Source organism: Tribolium madens, unplaced genomic scaffold (assembly GCF_015345945.1).
Source record: "Tribolium madens isolate multiple individuals breed KSU strain unplaced genomic scaffold, Tmad_KSU_1.1 Scaffold_11;HRSCAF=98;Tcas5.2_LG3b, whole genome shotgun sequence".
NCBI classification, from domain to species: domain Eukaryota; kingdom Metazoa; phylum Arthropoda; class Insecta; order Coleoptera; family Tenebrionidae; genus Tribolium; species Tribolium madens.
Window position 1 is genome coordinate 447,127 of NW_025400975.1, and position 15,578 is coordinate 462,704.

The 15,578-nt window shown below is 28.4% G+C and overlaps 1 protein-coding gene across 1 annotated transcript in view; it reads right to left on the reverse strand.

Annotated features, from left to right (window-relative positions):
* Positions 1-3,959: 3,959 nt before the first annotated feature.
* LOC123004759 (probable G-protein coupled receptor B0563.6) overlaps positions 3,960-15,578 on the reverse strand; it is a 62,550-nt gene continuing 50,931 nt past the window's right edge. The window contains exons 3-4 of the mRNA XM_044398177.1: positions 8,742-9,427; positions 3,960-4,157 (exon numbers count right to left, since the gene is read on the reverse strand). Of these exons, the coding sequence (XP_044254112.1) occupies positions 3,960-4,157; positions 8,742-9,427 (884 nt within the window). The remainder of the gene's footprint in view (positions 4,158-8,741; positions 9,428-15,578) is intronic.

Here is a 15,578-nt window from a genome sequence, read left to right on the forward strand (position 1 = left end):
ATGAGTGTTACGTTGTGATTGTTTGTTTCTTAAATTATCTAAAAAACATACAGGATGTCCCGTCGTAAGACTTTCGGGGCTAATATCTCTGTTATTTGCCAACGGATTTTTATGAAAATTAAAAGGTGGAGATTCAATTAGTAATTGTGAAATTATCTCAAGATAAAAAAATAATTTTAACACATATTTTCTTAATTTAAAATTAAGCGAAACTACTATTATATTGTTAAACACTAAAAAATAGATTTCTACACAAAATAGCTATTAAGACAATTAGAGTTTTAAACTATAAAACTCGTGTTGTCTTCAAGATTTTTGCAACACTAATACTGAATCAGACATTTTACTAAATTCAGAATTCTTCGTTGCACCAAATTCCATAGTTTTAATTTTTTTTTTAATTTACAAAATAGAGTTTGAGAAATATTCAAGTAAAACAGTTGTGCCAAAATGAAAACAAATAATAAACAATTCAGTATATTTTTATTTTATTCAAAAGAAAATCGTTATAAGTTGTACAGAGTAATAGTCGTAGGTATTGTAATATACCGGGTGGGGCATCGAATATGTAAACTATGTAAACAATGTAAAGAACTATTATTTTAAGGTTAAGTAAGATGTTTTGATAAGCATTTGAGTGCAGATGAGGATTGAATCACAATGTAGAATTATCTCACTGTGCTTAAAGAAAAAAAGTTTGAAAGAAGTTAAGTCGAAAATGCTTTATCCAGTCAGCTGTCATTTTAAGCAGTTAGGCTTTAAATTAATGAAAAACAAGAAAAACTATTCTACATTATGTTTAAAATGCAATACACTTTAAAAAATTTAAAATCTCACGATTTGCTTATTCAAAATTTCATCTTTTAAATTATGTACGAATCAATTGCAGAAATGTAGTACCTATGCAGTCTTAATATCGAAATTAAGACAGTGTAAAAAACCAAATCAACTAGTTATAGTGACAAGGAAACTAGGAATTCTTTTAAAAAAAATATTACCAAGAAGAAACATAAAGAACATCGAGTTGGAATAAAATAATACATTTTCTATTGTTTACATTGTTTACGTTCCTTACAGATTTTATTGATAAGTAAACAATGATGTTGTTTACATGTAAACAATCATGTATTTTACATTGTAAAATTGTGTAGTTTACGCGTCCAACTCTGCTTCCAATTTTAAAACTGGCGATATTTCATATACTTAATTAAAATTATTGATAGGGTATATTTGAGAATTTTTCTAAATTATTTTGATACTAAATGAAGCCGTAACAGTTTTTTGTCTTTTATGAATATCTACTTTCTGTTAATTTGCCGATAAAGTTTTTACATTAAATGAATCTGCTCCTGCTGACGCATCAAACTTTGATATCACAATTACAAATTTTGACTTGGTTAGCTAAATAATCGTTTTTTTTTTATTGAAACGCGTAATTTATGACAAAATGGTAAAATTTGGCAACAAAAGAATCATTTACTGGTAGCTGACCACTTTGAAGACTCTTATTGTTGTAAATCTGGAAATCTTACCCCATTGTCACCTAAATTTACGATGGCACAAGTAGCAGGTTATAAATAAAAATGATTTTCAAAGTTAAAATGGAAAATTGTGTTTATTTCAAAATCTAATTAGTATTTTTTTTGTCTGATTTCGTAAACAATTACAGGAAGTGAATCTGCAGAGGTCAGTATAAAAATTAGAATTCAACATTTTGGGAGAAAATTACTTTTTATTTTTTTTGGCCTTGTTTGTAAATGAAAAATTACCAAAAAATTATGAAATGTACCTTATCAATGCCTAGGAAAGTGTGAAAAATTTCAACAATTTTATTCAATTAGAAGTGGGGATTTCTTTTCTGCTCGTAACGGATGCCTCACCGGCATTTAAATTTGGCGTCAAAGCTAACCATGAAAGTTTGATTGTGAACAAACCATCGTACTGAAAGTTGTTAATCTGACATTTGACACCTCGCCGGGCGTGGTCCGTTCACAACACACTCACATCACCGCCAACTATGACGCCAAATTTAAATAAACACACGTTGGTACATCACACTTGAGCTTAGACTGTAAAAATCTTAATTATTCAAAACATTGGTCATGCTATTTTATTATGTTTTATGTTAATTTTATACCACAATACAATGTATGTATTTACAATTATAACTTAAGTATAATAATAATAATTAAGTACCTAGTTTCTGGAATTGTTGAATAATGGGCAGTGTAAGTTAAGAATTGTTCATTGTTCAACTTGATGCCCTTATTATCACAGCTGCTATTTTCGGAAAATCGGAACCTCCTAACATTTAAGTATGATTTCATTGTCGTAGATATTTTAATAGGTTGTGATAGTGAAAATGAAATCAATACAAAAATATTCGCGATCTGTTTCTTCTGTCCAAAAATCTGTTTTTAAACTACATGATGTTATTTATACATACAGAGTGTTTCGGGGTAACCCCACATTAGAAGTTCTGAAAATGATATCTATACAGGGGGTGGCCCAATGAAAATCTCTCAGAACCAAAAAATACTGCAAAAACGCCAAAACAGTTCAATTTTGTTTCCTAGGGGGACATTTTTGACGTAATTTTTAACCCACGCACCCCAACTTTGAAAATTTAAATGGCACTATCCCATTTGTGGCACATCAAATTAAAGCTATTTTAACAAGCCTTTTAAGACCAATTTTACCAAAATTGAATCAGACCATCCAATTATGAGATACAGGATGTTCTAAAAAAACGAACCCCAAAACAGCTTAATTTTGACATTTTTTGACGCAATTTTAAAAGAACCCCCATTAACCCTTTAACTTCCCCCACCTCAATTTCGTAATCTCAAATAACGCCGACTCACTTAAAATGTTCTTTGAATCTTTTTTCTAAAGTTGTATGGGATTAATTACTTATAAAATATTCGCAAAATTAGTAATTGCTTTTAATAAAAACTGTTAAAAAAATTTATAAAAAAAATATTAATTATTAATAACAATTCAGTTTTTCCTAGTAACCCACGGAACTAAGGAAAAACTCAAAATCACTGCTCCAATGCATTTTTCACTAAATCCTCAGGCGGGATATTTATTAAGAATTTAGTGGTTATGGATATACAGGGGGAATATAAAGTATGGAACCAAGCGGTTTTATTTTTAATCATTTGCCTCCAGAAAATAATAATTAATATAAATTAAAATAATATAAAAAATGTGATTGTATTTTCAGAACGAAATTTTGTTTTGTTTTTGAGTTATGCGATTTTTTTTGTCAAAATTGCAATTTATGTGAAAAAATTAGTATAGCTTTTATGAGAGTGGGTTGCCATTTAAAAAAATAATTTTTTTGTAGAACTCAAAAACAAAAGGAAATTTTGAAAAAATTTATTCTTGTTAAAACATCACATTTTTATAGTACTTTATCACTCATCAATTAGTTTTTTCAAAAATTAAATAGTTTAAGCAAAAAACGTTTGGTCCCTTCCTTTTGGTATGTATTTGAAATTTCTCTTTTTTTTTCAAATTTTGGGATTTTTTAGAGTATTTTTGCAATTATGAATATAAATTACGAAAGATTTAATTTTTCTTTTTCATACGTCCAGATACAATTTTAAAATAATTAAAAATGGTATAGTTTCTGATTTTTAGAGAGAAACATTTTTCGAAAACGGCTAAACTTAAGTAATGAGGAGACTGATAAAAACTTTCTCAAAATCGCAATAAAAAACAAACCTTTCTATTTAAAATAGCAAAATTGAGTATCGTCATCTTGAAACTTTTTTTTCTAAAATGGAGTTTAGCCGAAACACCCTGTATAAGAATTACAAATATTTAGGCCAACGATTTCATTTATTATAGTCGTGGTTAAATAGCACCAGAGTGAAAGAATAATTGATCTTGTTGTTTTTTTTATCGAGATTTTATTAGACCAACGTCGCCATTGGTCTGCTGGATTTGTATCAAACACTGCGGGGGTGTGTGATTGTGGTTGTGGCTGTGGGTGGTGGTGGCTTTACAGTGCCTCTCGCAGGAGTAGCTCTTGATAAGTGAAAAGTTCGAAGCAACGTGTTACGAAAGTCTTCAGAGAATAAACAGTAGATGTAAAAGGTGATGGAGTAGTTTGTTATTTCCAACAAGTTGGCGATAGCGCGAAACACCTGAAACAAATCAATCTTTTAGCGGGTTGTGTTTGTAACTTTTCTACTTTTCAGTTGATCAAAGGATAAATATTTACAGTTTTCATTTGTGTACATTTTGTCTCCTGAAATTTGTAGTAGTGTTTGTAAGCTCAACGGAAATTTTACTTTATTAAATGAAAGACGAATTAATTCTCGTCTATTTGTTGTCTTAATTTTGCTCTAAAGCCAGTTAAATCGAGTCAAACAAACAAAATAACAAGAATGTCTTTTTTTTTTTGTATTTCTAGGACAAGATTTTGCAAAATAAATGAGCCTCTTAATCAAAAACGAAATAAATCAAGCTTAAAAAAAATTAATTTAATTCTGTAATTTTTTAGCCTGTATATAGTTTTTTTTTAAATATTTTTATCACAAAAACTTGCTTAAACCTCCATTTTTGGCCTATTTTGGGTGAATTTTTGGCTCAGTTTTAACGAAAAATATACCACTTTTTTGCGAAAAAGAAAGTAAATTATCATAATAACTATGTATTTACAAAAAAATTTGTATATTTTTTGAAAAAAATTGGCAAAAAAAAGGGTTCAAATTAAAAATGATAGATCTTGGTAAAGTCTATTTTTTATTATTTGCTGTTGGGGATAGTGTGAATCAAGAACACGACATGACCTCCGTCTGTTTGACATTTGACATCTTTTGACATTTTGGTATTGATGTCAAAATTTAAAGCTTCTCCCTGGCATTAAGATTTTTATAAGAGTTAAAAAAATACTCGAAATTAGAAGCTATGTACATCCAAAAATGCAAAAAACAGGATAGTTTATTTAAAACGACATAACTGTGTATTGCAACTTATTTTTGAAATATTCTGTATACTTGAATTTTTTTTATATGAAACAGGAAGTTAATAATTTTCTATACACATTTTTGTGGACCCTGGACTTTATTAAACTCAGGTGTCACATTTGTGCCCTTTAGGAATTCTGTTAGGGATACAAATTGTCGTATCAATAAGAAATTACTACCCAGGATTTAGGGATATTTGTGACTAGGTTGCCATAAATCTGGTGACAAACAAAATATACTTTGTATCTAGTGTCATAAATTTAGGTTAAATCTGACAGCAAGTTGACAACAACAACGGCTAACCAACATTAGGCGTTCAAAATTACTTCTGAAAATTATAGTTGCAAACAACATGAAAAACGTAATTTGCCTAAAATTTCAAATACTAGATGTTAATTTCTTGTTAATACATATGGACAAAAGATGCACAATTGTTTTTTTTTTGGAATCTATAACTGTGTGTATAAAACTGAAGAGTTTTTAATTCATTCGTTTTTTTCTTGTGACTTGTGTAAAATAATTTTTTATTAAAACATCAATAAACTACAAATTATTATTGTCATTATTATTATTAAGATATGACATACGTTAATTTTTATAACTGAAATTGATTACATGAATTTTTATTTCTCAACACATCCTTTATATTAAGTCAAACTTAAAATTATCACATGTCCTGAAAATTTTTACGATTCAACTTTGTTATTTCTCAAAACCAACTTTTTAAAACTGAACAGTACTTGTGTTTTATACAGGGTAAATAAAAAGTATGGAACTAAGCGTTTTTTTAATTATTTGCTTTCAGAAAAGAATAATTAATAAAAATTAAATTATTATAGAAAATGTGATTTTTTGTGTCAAAATTGAAACTTATGTAAAAAAATTTGATAAAAATTGAGTAAAGTATAGATTATGTAGTTGTTATCCTTAGGTCACAGCCTTTGTAATGAAAGAACTCAGAAACAAACAAAAAATTCGAAATTTTTACTACTATATCATTCATCTATTAGTTTTTTCAAAAAGTAAATAGTTTAAGAAAAACTTTGGTTCCATACTTTTTATTGTTTGTGAAAACTGCCCTAAATAATAGCTTTAATTATTTCATTTCATTAAAGTTTGAAAACATTTTATTGCAGCTGAGACTCGACGGATAATAAGGCAATGATAATAATAATAATTAATGAACCTTTTTAGCAGTCCTATATTGTTTAATGAAAAAAAGTGTGTTTAAATATTTTATACTTTTAAATAATGAGTAATACCGAGGGAAATAATTGTGATTTGTGTCTCGGTAACAAATCTAAAATCTTAATTTGGTAATTAATTGTCATTCATTTTGAAGAGGCGGTATAAAAAATTGTTCTAATAAATTAGATTCTGAAATTAAATTGGTAATATTAAATGATCCAGAGAGAGGAGATATGAGAGGTGTCAATTTTCGTACCTTCTGTCTTTATTTTATTCAAAGTCGACAATTTAATTTCCGATCTCTATTGATTGGAAATTTAATTGAATTCCCGGTACGTATGATATTGTTTAGTGGTGATAAAGTGGGTTTTTGTGGACTAATCCGAAATGATAAAGTAAAGTTGCTGTAATAAGTGTCAAAAATAAACCTCACAAACCTTTCATTTAAGTTGTATCATATAATCAAGAAAAAGATAATTACTTTGGATGGAAGAGATAAAAAGTCTATTTTAACTAATAAAAAAGTTAAAGTGAAATTAAATTCGATTCTTAATTTGTTATTATTATACAGGGTGTTCCATTTTTATTGTAATAAATTTAAAAAGGTGATAGAATATTGAATTTTAAGATAAAAGTTTCCTATGAACATGAATTGAAAAATAATAATATACTCTCTGAAAGGGGTGTATGTTTTAATGGATTTTGTCCAATATTTCAGAAACCATTTTAGATAAAATTGTTCAGTTGATTACCTTTATGTCGAAATTTTTAATCAGGGGCGTCCTAAATTGGGGGGGTTTGGGATAAAAAGTACTATAACTATTTTGGCTGAAGTTTCTTGTTACTTTCAAAAAATTCTAAATTCCATAGTTTTTTACAAAATAGAGGTCTCTTGCCTTTTTTCGATTCAACTTACCCTTTTTGAGTAAAATCTTTTTAATATTCATGTTACACTTGTTTTGTTGTGTTTTTTACCGAAAAAGCAAAAAAGCAACTTGGTCGAAAATCAAACTATTTTTCCTTTTTTGAACGTTTTAGCATGTTTTTGAGATAATAAGTACTCAAATTTTGAATACGACTCATTGAAACAAGATAAAAAATCACGAAATTAAATCGAAAATTAAGTTATTTTTCACTTTTTCAAGTGTTTAATAAAGTTCTTCCGCCAGAAATGCAATTATTTTGCAAAATTTTGTCCAAACCAGTCGAAAAGTAGATAAAAATTGTGCTATTTTTGCTATTATAAGCTAATAAACTGTGTTTTTTTCGTTGAAATAGACTAAAACTTAGCAAATTAGATCGGAAATGATAATATTTTTGCCGTTTCAATTATTTTTGAACCTTTTTAGTATAAAATTTTGTTCAAAAAGGCCCAAAAACTACCAAATTAGATCGAAAATTATGCTATTTTTTGAAATTTTTAAGAGTAAAAGAATGTTTTTCAGCTAAAAACTTTTTTTCGCAAAATTTTGCTAAAATAAGCCACAAAATCACTAAACTAGATTCAAATTATCGTTCTATTTTAGTTTATTTTACTGGATTTATTTTGGTGACCTAAATACCTACTTTTTCTCGAAAAAAATTATTCACAAGCAAACAACCAGCAAGTTGGTGAGCCTTTTAAAACTTTTAACGTGTTTTTGGTCGAAAATAAGATTCTTTTCGTCTTTTTCAGTTAAAAAATGTACTTTTCCTTTGCGACATTTTGCTCAAGTAAGCCGAGAAATCTCCCAATTAGATACAAAATGGTGTTTTTTGCTTATTTTTGAGTAAAAATCTCAATTGTTTTTGATGCCCAAAATGCCCAAAAATTAATGAGACAAAAATTGTATTAATTCAATTTATTTTCAAACGAATAAAAACGTTTTTGAGAAAAAACTAATTTTTTTTCACAAAATTTTGGATTTTTTTGTAATTTGATATGATATTAAAAGCTGATAAAAATTTATACATAAATTCAATTTTTTTACAAATAAAAATTTAAACTATGAATTTTCTACAATATTGATCAACCGTTCTCCTGGATTCAAAAGCAAACTTTTTCAGGCCATTTATATTTTTTGTCTAACTTATCGATAAATCTATCAAAATTTCATACTCTATTATCAAAGTCAAAATTCGTGTTGACCTGTGTTATTAACGATTTGCATTATTTTATTCCGATTCAAATTACTACATAGTAATTTTATGTTTTTTGCTTCCACTTTAACTATTATTTATTTTTAAAAATGTTGCTCTCAGGTCAGATTTACATAACACTCTGTACATTTTTTTGAGACCTATTAATATTTCGTTCTGTTCTAAATAAATTCAAATATGTAAATCTAGTCTAAAAACTCGTTCATAATGGATTTTCTTAGTATCGTTTCGCTTGGCAGAATATATTGTGGAAAAAGTGTAATAACATTTTATTTCAATCAAGTTTAACGTCGAATTTAATGGAGTCTATACTTTTCCACCCATTTGAACATGTTTTATTACAGGATTGGTTATATAAGAGTTAAAATTTAATAACAACAATAACTTTAACTGATTTTTTGGTTATAAAACCTTAAAATTAATTTCTCTTACCTGATACGGGTATTTAGTTAAGTTATTCTGCGATAAAGTGACATTAAGAATGACCATTGGGGTAATGCAGACAAGAAATAAAATACTCGTAGACCCCAACAACAACACCAATCTACGTTCTTCTGCAAACTTCCGAGGATCCTCTTCACCCGAAGATGTCCTACTTAGCGTCATCCTCCTTCTTTTCTCACATGTTTTCCGATAAACAATCAAAATCCTTAGATTGAGTGCCGCCAATAAAATAATCGGTATTACTTTAAAAACGAATTCCAACAGCACTTTGTAGATGCTGTATAAAGGATGTTCTACCAAAGTGGTCAATTCTTGTCTTTGGTATATAATAACACTGTCGGGTAATAACCGACATATGGTGACTTTACTTCGAAAAGCAGCGGGGAAGTACAGGATGAATGTAATGATTGGGATAAGAACAACTGCACGTCGAGGAGAGCCTAGAATGGGACGAGCGTGACCTGGATGGCATACGCTAACGTAACGTTCTAAGGTGAGGGCGAGGAGCATTAACACTCCTACACCCAAACAGGCGTTTCCCAAGAACAATTCCAAGTGTGCGAAGTAGAATGCTGAGAGTGGTTGTTCCCAGTGACCCTGCTCGCGATGGACTAGCACTCGCCAAGCGAATGGCAAGGCAAACAGGATGGCCAACAATGCCGCTGCTGAATACCCTGCAATAAGGACATTCTTTAGAAGAGATAAATCAATTTGAGGACGATTTAGGGAGGATTTGAGTGGCTTAATTGGCTAAATTGATCTACTTCGCATCTTTATCAATAAAAGAAACTACAAAATTCGTCAGCAGGAAGCTTTATTTTAATTTAATATTTTTCATTAACTTTAATAATAATAATTAATAATATTTTTGCCGTTTCAATTATTTTTGAACCTTTTTAGTATAAAATTTTGTTCAAAAAGGCCCAAAAAATTACCAAATTAGATCGAAAATTATGCTATTTTTGACATTTTCGAGAGGAAAAGAATGTTTTTCAGCTAAAAACTTTTTTTTCGCAAAAATTTTGCTACAATAAGCCACAAAATCACTAAACTAGATTCAAATTACCGTTCTATTTTAGTTTACGTTACTGGATTTATTTTGGTGACCTAAATACCTACTTTTTCTCGAAAAAAAATATTCACAACCAAAAAACCACCAAGTTGGTGCACCTTTTAAAACTTTTAACGTGTTTTTGAGTTAAAAGATTTTGCAAAATTTTGGCAAAAAATGACCAAATTTGGTCGAAAATAACATTCTGACATTTTGACTTTTTCAGTTAAAAAATGCACTTTTCCTTTGCGACATTTTGCTCAAGTAAGCCGAGAAATCTCCCAATTAGATACAAAATGGTGTTTTTTGCTTATTTTTGAGTAAAAATCTCAATTGTTTTTGATGCCCAAAATGCCCAAAAATTAATGAGACACTTCGCATCTTTATCAATAAAAGAAACTACAAAATTCTTTTAGTCGCTCCCAAAAAAATATCTGTTTTACCAACTCTCTAAAATGAGTGTTTTTCAGACTAAAATATCTAAAACACCTACCTAAAATTACATATTTTGTAGACAAAATAACAATATGGTTATTTGTTATCATTATTTTTTTTATTTCATTTTTTAGTATAATAGTTATTTATGGTACAAATAGTTTATCTTATGTATGTATATTTTTAAATAGTAAAATACGATTTATATAAATTATGGTACTATTCTGTAAAAAAAATACTTGCTATAGCGCTATAACTCTTTAAGCTATCGACTATAAGTAAAAATCGAATTCTCTAAGAAAATATTTCTCTATACCTAAAGTCTCTATAAAGTTATGGAGAGAAATTTGCTGACCGTAAAGACTTATAGTCTCTATAACGATATACTGTCATAGTAACATAGTAATTTATTATAAGTACTTCTCTCCGTATTTCGCCAGTGATGCTAATTTTTGTTCTCTTATAATTATTGGTATCGAGGAAAGTTAATAATAATGGATCGTAATAATATTGCACTAATTGCATTATATTTATTATTAAATGAAGAAAAAAGAAGGTAATGTTGTGGACAATAATGAGCTTCTTACTACAAAAACTTTAATAAAAAAGAGTGTCTATTTAGAAAAAAGTTATTTTGCAAAAGGTACAAGCAGGTTTTATGAAAATCGGCAATAAATTTTTGTGTAATTTATTAATATGAGCTCAAAGTTGATGCATTTTCTAAATTCTCCTTCGGCTTTAGTTTCAAAATTGTTACTTCTTCAACTCGTTCTTCAAAAACGTGCAACCAATCCTGCTAATTTAATTGCGTTTTTTTCTCTTTGATTTTATGTTGTATTCTCATTTATTTCTTACTAAAAATTAGAGAATGTTTAGCAAATTTACATTACAAATTGTGTCTAAATTTTAGCGGTAGTCTTTTTCTGACTTTTCGTCTTCAAATTTCCAAAAACTGTTCGCGATACTCAATTGGTTCCCGTTTTTGTGTTTTCATTTCTAAATTTTCTTAGACGATTTTTTTGCTGAATGCCATTTTTTATTAATTAAATTAAAAACTGGAACTACCAACATCCAAAAATTACCATGAATAAATTTGTTAAGACTGTTTGACATTTCCACTTAATAAAAAACAGACTATAGGGTAATTACAGCGCTATAACTCGAATGTTTACATAGACGCTTAGAGAATAGAGACTTTAAAAAATTTATATACAGAGCTCTATTAGCTATGGAATATACCAGCTGACTGTAGTAGATTTTTAGAGAATAACCTAATAAATCTCCTTCATCCTTTACTACAGGTTCTCCGTCAAGTTTTTTCAAATTTGGTAGCCGTTTGATTGCTTCAAATTTCATACTTTCATATAGTGGATTTCCAACAAAAAGCAAATCTTCCAAACTTGTCAGTTCTTGCAATTTCATAAACTCACTGACCATATTATTACTCATGTATAAAACCTTCAGTTTTTTTAAAATATGCACTCTTCATTCTTTCAATAAAATTATAAGAAATTCACAGTTCTTCCAAAGTATCCTTTACACCTTCCAGTCCTGCGAACGACTTTATGTAATTTCTACCAAGTGATAAAATCCGTAAATTTTTGAATTAACTGATTCTAGCAATTTTCTCAATCATGTTCGTTGATAAACTTAATTTTCTGCATTTTGTGAAAGCAGATAATGAATTGTCCATTTTTTCAATCTGGAACTGAAACCCAACTTCTTCAGCATCAGCAATATTTTTTTCAGGATGTTTTGCTTCCTATTTTTTTATCGCTTCTTTTATTGTGGTCGGTTTCGACATTTTCAATTTTGTCAGGCAGAAGTGAAATATTACAAATTAAGTGTGATATATTACAAATAAGTCACGCAAGAAAATGTTTACACCAACAAGTAGAGCCATTGGTGTACTTTTCTTAAGTGACTTATTTGTAATAACGCACGTGTGGCATACAAATTTTTATCCAACTTAATTACTATTCTGCATAGGATTTTTTTGAAATGTCGTCATTAGATCTTATAGTGTTTTTACATATTTCTAAAGTACTTATTACAGGTGATTTAAAAGTGTCAAACCATCTCTTGAGAGGTCCAAATGAGTAAAAAATTCCCATGATAAAAAATTGTTTGATCCGTTTTTTACTAGATATAACTATTCAAAGATTAGATTTTGGGTTAAGTTTTTGGCCGTCTCATTATGTACCTAATCTTGAATTTAGTTTGCGGAAGCGGTTGATTTTGTAAGACTGTTGAAAACAATCACCAATGTGTGTCTTATTGTGTAAAAAAACATTTAACAAACTAGTAAATTCAACAATAAATTAAATATAAAAACATCGGAATCAAAAACAAACTAGTAAATTCAACAATAAATTAAATATAAAAACATCGGAAACAAAAACAAACTAATGTTCTGTTTTATTTTTTTTTAATCCCTTGCCGTCCGAAAATAAAAATTAATAGAAATTAGAGTTCTATAAAAAATGTGATTGTGTTTTGAACATAAAATTTTGTTTTGTTTTGAGTTTTGCAAAATAGCAATTTAGAGAGAAGAATTGAAAAAATGTAGATAGTTGTCATCCTTGAATTATAGCTTTTGTAAAAAAAAAGTTTTGTATTAGTTGCCATTAAAAAAAAAATCAAAATCGTAAACTAAAGGAAATTAAAAAAATTGTATTCTCGAGAAACGATCACATTTTAAACATATACAGGTGTTCCGTTTTTATTGTTACGAACCTAAGCAGGTGATAGAATATTCAGTTTTAAGACAAAAGTTTCCTATGAACTTGTATCAAAAAATGTTACGTAAACCCCCCAGTTTAAGACGCCCCTGAATAAAAATTTCGACATTTTATCTTTGAAATCATTTGGGTGTATAAAGGTTATCAGTTGTACCAAATTTTGTAATTTTATCCACGATGGTTTCTGAAATATTAGAAAAAATCTATTAAAAGATGCACCCTTTTCAGGGGGTGTGGCTCCCTTATATAAAATTTTTCGATATATGTTTATAGGAAACTTTTATCTTAAAATTGAATATTCTATCACCTGATTAAATTTGTAACAATAAAAATGGAACATCCTGTATAATAATGTACGAATTATGTTTTTCGTTAAGTAATTAGTTTATGCAAAAAACGCTTGATTTTATATTTTTGTTCGCCATATACAGGCTGTGTCAGAATTCGTGCCCCAGAGAAAAATTTCAAGTAAGATAAGATACCAGGAAAAAAATTCTGTCAAAAAAATTTGAAATTTGACATTTTTATGTCTATTTAATGATACAAAAATTTATAATTCGAATTTTTTAATGTCCGTGGTATCTTGCTCTGGGGCGCGAGTTCTGGCACAACCTGTATGTAAGTCACTTGAAAAATGTTAAAAACAGTCCTAAAATAAACGAATCTCGGATGATCGAAAACAGTTTTAGTCAATAAATAAATAAAATAAAAAATTATTGTCGTATTTTCAATTGAAATCCTCCATGTGACATGCACACTCCACACCCTGTATAAGTATTTAATAAAGACTGGAGAATGTGGATGTTATTTTACGAGTTTTTTATGTACCTTTCTATAACGTACCCAATATTGTTCACATCAGCGTAAACGAAACGAGCAAGATTAAATTAAATTATGCGCATAAATAAACTCAAAGATACTAAACCTTCATTCTGATTTATAAATGTAATAAACGAGAAGCTGGTAATATTATGATCAACTAAATTTAATCATATTAAAGTTCTTTTTTAACTGACTCAAATTCTGTTTCTGAAACCATCTATCGTTAGATAAATTTTACCTCAGTAGGTATCGAAATGTTAAAATTTATTTTATCTTAAATCGTTCAAAAAACCAGGCATAAAATCTTTTTATTGTTGGAAATTCAAATAATTATAATAACGTACCTACACTATGATTATGGATCTCAAAAACTAATAAGATTCATTTAAAAAACTGAGTTATATCCGTTTTGTATCATTATTTTCTAAAAATCATACTAGCCTTGAAATTTAACGGAGATATCGAAACTTATTCGTTTTTTGAAACATTTATTTGCTGTCTATTCAAACAAAAAAGAAAAGCTTCTAGTAACAATTCTAAAAATTTTCTTATTCGATATCTCCGAAACCGTTACTTTGCGGACCCATGTTTGTTAAGACTCTTTTGTTTATTTTGGTACTATTACCTCCTTAAATATTTTACAATCTTTTTTTAACACCCTGTATGCATATGAGAAGCATATAAAGTATTATTGTGTGCTTTTTAAATCTCACTATTAATGCCGCTTCCTGTTTCACCGGAACTGACATCAATTTCAGTTTTTAAATGAAACACCCTGTATATTTTATTATTTTTGGATTCCTCATTAAATTGCTTTTAACAAGCTTACTATTTTTTATTACAAACTTTTGCTTTTTGGCAAACTATAAATACAAATAAATAAAACATTTCTGTTTAAAAGAATATGTGTTAAAACTGAACCCTACTGAAAATTTTACAGAAAAAAAACTTCCCATTATTTCAAACAGACAAAAACGTTGTGAAAAGTGACATAATGGCAATAGAAAAGTCTCAAGATATACATTCTTCAATTTATTGGAGTACAAATTTAAAATTATGCAACGCATAATAATTATCAACGCCTACAATTTTTCGTACATTTTGTTAAACAATTTATTTTAAAGGGGTTTTTCACATATACAGAGTGAAAACACTCAGATTTACATAACCGAAACAGGGCCGTCCTTTTGGGCTACTAAAAGTAATGCGTAAGAAAATACATGAAAAGAAAGCGGGAAAAGGGTAAGCTTTTATAAAAATTAAAGAGTCAATATACAGGTGCGCCAGAACTCGCGCTCCAGAGAAAATGTTCAAGTAAGGTAAGATACCAGGAACATGAAAAAAAATGTTTAAAAATTCTATAATATCTATAATCTATAATTCTATAACATTGAACACATTTACAATTTAGGATACAGCTTCCTTGTTTCTTCTTTTAATAGCCTATAGCAAAAAAACTTGGAAAATTATTTTTCCAACAGAAATAAATAGAGTCAAAGTGCAAAGTGCCCCAGCGAATTGGTGAAGTGTGAAGTTTATTATTGATCTTTTCATGTTAGAATTAAAAAAAATATAGGGGACATTGATACTAATCTGGTGCATCGCCTGAAATTATTTCAACTATACAGCATGTCTTAAAAATAAGTTACAATACAAACTTATGTTTTTTTTTTAATGAAACACCATTATGTTTCTTGGCATTTTTTTTTATTACAATATGTCTTTATTGATCGATTTTGCTCAGTTTTTCAAATAAGTTCTTTTTTTACATTTTGT